Here is a 5,614-nt window from a genome sequence, read left to right as displayed (position 1 = left end):
CGGGCCCGGGGGACGCGGGTGTTGCCGGCGCGGGGTGCGCGGCTGCGGGCGGGGGGGCGGGCAGCCCCGCGGGGGAGCGGGGGCCGCTGCGCCGGGCTCGGCGGGGCGGGCGGTGGCGGCCGAGACAAAGGGAGCGGCGGGCAGCGGCGGCGGAGCTGTGTGTGACATGCGGCGGGAGGGAGGGAGAGAGGGAGGGAGGGAGGGAGAGGCTCCATCCCCCCCCCCCCAAAAAAAAAAAAAAACCCAAACCAAAACAAACCACTCAACAGCAACAACCCACCCACAAAACCAAAAACCCAACCGAAGGGCCCTTTTGCCCCCAGGAAAGGAAATACTCCCTCGGCCGGTTGAAGATAACCGGCGCCCTCACCGGGGTTACGGAACGGCGGCTGCACAAAGCCCACCGGCCCCGCGTAATCCGCGGGGAGAGAGAGGCGGGCGGCGGGGCCGAGCCTGCCCGCTCCGCAGCCCTTCATTATCACAGCAATTTTAACATTCTTGTTTATAAACAAGAGGCGTTTGGAGATTACCCGAGCTTGGGAAACGATCGTTCTGACGCTCGTTTCTGCTCCTTAAAAGGGGATGGGGGTGTCGGGGGGCGGTGGGAGGGGGGTCTAGGCCAGTGTTCCCCGCATCGCACGGCGGAGGGAGGCGGCCGGGTGCCCGCACACCCCCACGCCCCCAAAGGAAATCCATCGGATCCGTGCTATTTCCCCCACCCCATCGCTGCTAAGCGCTCCAGATCACCGTTAATTCGCATGCATTAGTTTCGGGTTACATCTTATTCGAGGGTTTAAATTCAACGTAAATACACAGTCGGGGCTGGGGTTTGGGAAAGCGCCGATGTTTCCCCGATAATGTCGCTTCGCCCACTACTGGGGTGCATGGAAACGTAATCTCGAAATGGGTCACCGCCTCAGAACATACTTTAAAATCACAAATCAGGAATAATCAGACAGCAGAATTAAATTACAGCCGTAGGATAATCACAAAATATTTTATTCCAAGCCAATATCGAATGGGGGAGGGGTCCGTTTCTGCTTCGGCAGCGGCTCCAGCCGCCGCTGCTTTAGCATTTGCAACATCTGGCCTACAGACCTACTAATTTCCACTCGTGATCTCGTTTGGCGAAACCCGATCTACGTGGTTCAAATACCTTCCAAATTGGGGGCGATTTAACAATCGCGACCAATTAAACCCAGGGAAGAAAAGGGGGGGAAAAAAGCACCACCAAAGAAAAAAGAAAGGCAGCAGCAAATCCCCTCCTTCCCTCTCCCCCCGCCGCGGGCTCGCACACACTATCTGTTGCTCTCTCACGGCGGCGGCGGGTGGGGGCGGGCGGCGGGGCCGGTTCGGACTCACACTCGCACTCGCACTCACACCCACCCGCACGCCCCTCGCACCATTGTCCCTGCCCGCCCGCCCCGCTTTATCGGGGTGTTTTGTTCGCTCCCCGGCGCGGAGCTCTCCGCGCCCGCCTGCGCCGCGCCGGAGCGGCACATTCATTATCGGCCGGGGGCTGATTTCAAACCGCTGCCATCGCGGCTCCATTGTTCGCTGGGCGGCCAGGCCCCGCCCCCCTTTGTGTGGCGCGGCGGCGATTGGCCGGCGCCGGGCGGAGGGCTGCCGTCACCGCTCGGGAAGCCCATTCATCTGTGCACTTGGGCGTTGGACTCCGCATCTTATTAGCAACCAGGGAGATTTCTCCATTTTCTCCTTGTCTACAGTACGGCTACAAATCTGGGATTTTTTATTACTTCTTTTTACTAAACTTGGGCTCCTTTTTTTTTTTTTGCTCGACTTTTTCCTCCCTTTTTTCCCCCTCCCTCCTGTGCTGCTGCTTTTTGATCTCTTCAACTTTAATTTTTTTAAAAGGAGTGCATTATAATCGGTTCTGTTCTCTCTTCTCTTTTTTTTTCCCCTCTGGTGTGTGTGTGTGTTGCTGCTGCTGCTGGTCGCCCAGTATTTATACCAACCCAACGCTCTTTGTTTCCCCTCCTTTTGGATCTGTTGAGTTTCTTTGTTGAATAAGACAGCATGGGTGCCCAGTTCTCCAAGACCGCTGCAAAGGGCGAAGCCTCCGCCGAGAAACCTGGGGAAGCAGTGGCTGCATCTCCATCCAAGGCGAATGGACAGGTAAAAAAAAAATAAATTAAAAAATATTAAACCTACTCCCTTTTTAAAGCCAACTTCGACGGACTGTCTTTCGCATCCTGTTTAATTCTTCTTCCTTTGATGCCCCAGTGGCACATTGAATGGAGAATACGATCAATCCTTTTATCTTTGCAACTCGAGGCAAAGGAATAATTTCTTTTATTTTTTTTTAAACGGGCTTGGCTGTAAATGATTCGTTCCTTTATCTTTCCTGCGTGGGGGGCAGAAAGGGGCACATTTTTTTTTCTTCTTTTTTTTTTTTTTTCCTTTAAATCTAAATCCCTCGTGTGTTATGGTGAAGCGTCCCAATGGCTCGTAAACGGAAGGATCTTATACCGCTTGGCTTTTCTGCCCGCTTAACCTCCTCCCGAAGACGCTCGGTGACTAGCGCGGAACGCCTCCGGCGGTAGCAGGCTGGCTCGATAGCGGCGGGGGCCGGGGCCGCCGGGCTGGGGCTCGGGGGCTGCGGGCAGCCCCCCTGGGGCGGCAGCGCGGGCAGGGGCTGTGCCGCCCGCCCGGTCCGCGGCGGCTCCGCCGGGGGGTCGGCAGCCGCGGGGCACGGCTTTCTGCCGCACACCCCCCACCCCCACGCGTGAGCCGGCTGCCGGGCTGGCCGTGCCCCCGTTGCCCCACGCAGCGGCGTTGCGGGCGGGCACCCCCCGCCGCCCTCGCAGCTGCCGCCCGGGGCAGCCAGCCGCGCTCCGGGCGCCTGAAAGATGCAAATGCCGCGGAGAGGGGGGGCGGGGGCGCCTCGCCGCACCGCCCGGGCGGAGAGGGGCAGCGGCGGGCGGGGGGGCCGGGGCCGGGCGAGCTTTGTTAGCCTTCCCCGCCCCGCGCCGCCGCCGCGGCTGGACGGGGCGCGCCGGGGGCGGGTGTGCGCGGCGCCGCTGCCGCTGCGTGGAGCCGCGGCGCCCTCTGGTGGCCGCCGCCCGCCGCGGCCAGGCCAGGCCAGGCACGGGCCGGGCGGCGGAGGGCCCGGGGGTGTGAACCAGCGTCGGCTGAAAGCGGGCGAGGATAGGCCGCCGGGCGGGGGGGGGGGCAGCGGCGCCCCAGCGTTCCCCCACCCTGTCGGCGCCGCCGGTAACGCTCGTCGCTGTCTTGCAGGAAAACGGCCACGTGAAGGTGAACGGCGACGCCTCCCCCGCGGCGGCGGAGGCGGGCAAGGAGGAGGTGCAGGCCAACGGCAGCGCGCCCGCCGAGGAGACGGGCAAGGAGGAGGCGGCCTCGTCGGAGCCCGCCTCCGAGAAGGAGGCGGCCGAGGCGGAGAGCACCGAGCCGGCCTCCCCGGCGGAGGGCGAGGCCTCTCCCAAGACCGAGGAGGGCGCGACCCCCTCGTCCAGCAGCGAGACCCCGAAAAAAAAAAAGAAGCGCTTTTCCTTCAAGAAGTCCTTTAAGCTCAGCGGCTTCTCCTTCAAGAAGAACAAGAAGGAGGCCGGCGAGGGGGCCGAGGGCGAGGGCGGCGCGGCCGCCGCGGCGGAGGGCGGGAAGGAGGAGGCGGCGGCCCCCGAGGCGGCGGGCAGTGAGGAGGGCAAGGCCGCCTCCGAGGAGGCCTGCGCGGCCGCCGCCGGCAGCGCCGAGGCGGCGAAGGAGGAGGCGGGGGACTCGCAGGAGGCCAAATCGGACGAGGCCGCCCCCGAGAAGGCGGCGGGAGAAGAGGCGCCGGCGGCGGAGGAGCAGCAGCAGCCGCCGCAGCAGCAGCAGCAGCAGGCGGAGGGGGAGGCGGCGGCGGGCGCCGGCGCCGCCACGAGCGAGGCGGGCAGCGGCGAGCAGGAGGCGGCCCCCGCGGAGGAGCCGGCGCCGGCGCGGCAGGAGCCCCCCGCCGAGAGCAGTCCGGAGGGACCCGCCGCCGAGTCGGCGGAGTAAGCGCCGCCGCCGCCCCTCGCCGACGGACTTTTCTTCCCCCCTGTTTGTTTGTTGGAGTGGTGCCAGGTACTGGTCTCGGAGAACTTGTCTACAACCAGGGATTGATTTAAAAGATGTCCCGTTTCTTTTTTTTCTCTCCCCCCGCAGCTCCCATCTCAAATCGTTGTGTGTTGCCGCCATTCCAACGGGCGGAGGGGGGCCCCCCTCCGCCCTCCTGTCCCACCCTCTATATTTTGTTTTTTTGTTGATTTTTTTTTTCATCAGTATTAATGTTCTGTTTTGGTTGGTTCGGGTTTTTTTTGGTTTTGTTTTGGTTTTTTTTTTTTGTTTTGTTTTGTTTTTCTCTGTACTTTGCAGCTCTCTTCATATTATAAAACTTTTCCCGATCGGTCTATGGACATGCCCATATATGAAGGAGATGGGTGGGTCAATAAGGGATATCAAATGAAGTGACAGGGGCCGCAGTGGGGAACACGGGGCGCGCAGCCCTTGCCGGGAGCGCGCCCCGCCAGAAATGATGTAAGGGGTTAGTCTTTTTTTTAAAAGAAAGTTATTACGATGTATTTTGTGAGGCAGATGTTCTATAAGGTTTACAACACTACAAGTCTTGATTAAGAAGGAAAGGAAAAAGGAAAAAAAAATAAAAATAAAAATCAATACCCAGATAAAGAGATCATAGTCTTAGGAATTCATTTAAACCATAGGAACTTTTCACTTATCTCATGTTAGCTGTATCAGTCAGTGATTAAGTAGAAATACAAGTTGTATAGGCTTTATTGTTTATTGCTGGTTTATGACCTTAATAAAGTGTAATTATGTATTACCAGCAGGGTGTTTTTAACTGTGACTATTGTATAAAAAAAACAAACAAATCTTGATATCCAGAAGCACATGAAGTTTGCAACTCTTTCCACCCTGCCCATTTTTGTAAAACTGCAGTCATCTTGGACCTTTTAAACACAAATTTTAAACTCAACCAAGCTGTGATAAGTGGAATGGTTACTGTTTATACTGTGGTATGTTTTTGATTACAGCAAACAATGCTTTCTTTTCCAGTTGTCTTTGAAAATAAAGGAAAACTCTTCAGATGCAATGGTTTTTTTGTGTAGCATCTTGTCTATCATGTTTTTGTAAATACTGGAGAAGCTTTGACCAATTTGACTTAGAGATGGAATGTAACTTTGCTTACAAAAATTGCTATTAAACTCCTGCTTAAGGTGTTCTAATTTTCTGTGAGCACACTAAAAGCGAAAAATAAATGTGAATAAAATGTATAATTTGGTTGTCTTTCTTTTATGGATACTCTGGTAGCTTAAAGGGACTAGCCGGTATTGCCTAAATTTGTATAGAGAAAGTCATGTGTGCTGTTAGCACTAGCTTTGAGAACTACCTTCCTAGATCCTGGATTCTGTAATACTGTGCGTCTTAAGAGAAATTGGGCAGTGCACCAGGTAATTTTATGATAGGCTTTATCTGACTTTAAAAAGAAGACTGGAAGGCAGTGAGCATGTACAGTGTATGATTCTCCTGTCCAGGCTCCATCTTGCTTTAAAGACTGGAGGTATCCAGCATATTAAGACCAAGAGGTATCTTGCCT

The 5,614-nt window shown here is 56.7% G+C and overlaps 1 protein-coding gene across 1 annotated transcript; it reads left to right on the top strand.

Annotated features, from left to right (window-relative positions):
* The first annotated feature begins 1,587 nt into the window (after positions 1–1,587).
* Positions 1,588–5,294, top strand: MARCKS (myristoylated alanine rich protein kinase C substrate). The gene is made up of 3 exons (XM_080389737.1): positions 1,588–1,726; positions 1,964–2,136; positions 3,259–5,294. The coding sequence occupies exons 2-3, from the start codon at positions 2,038–2,040 to the stop codon at positions 4,015–4,017; spliced, it is 858 nt and encodes a 285-aa protein (XP_080245863.1). The 5' UTR covers positions 1,588–1,726; positions 1,964–2,037; the 3' UTR covers positions 4,018–5,294.
* Positions 5,295–5,614: the final 320 nt, after the last annotated feature.

Source organism: Falco punctatus, assembly GCF_963210335.1.
Source record: "Falco punctatus genome assembly, chromosome: 5".
NCBI lineage: Eukaryota > Metazoa > Chordata > Aves > Falconiformes > Falconidae > Falco > Falco punctatus.
Note: the sequence above shows the minus strand (reverse complement) of the source record. Positions and strands in the feature narration are given on the sequence as shown.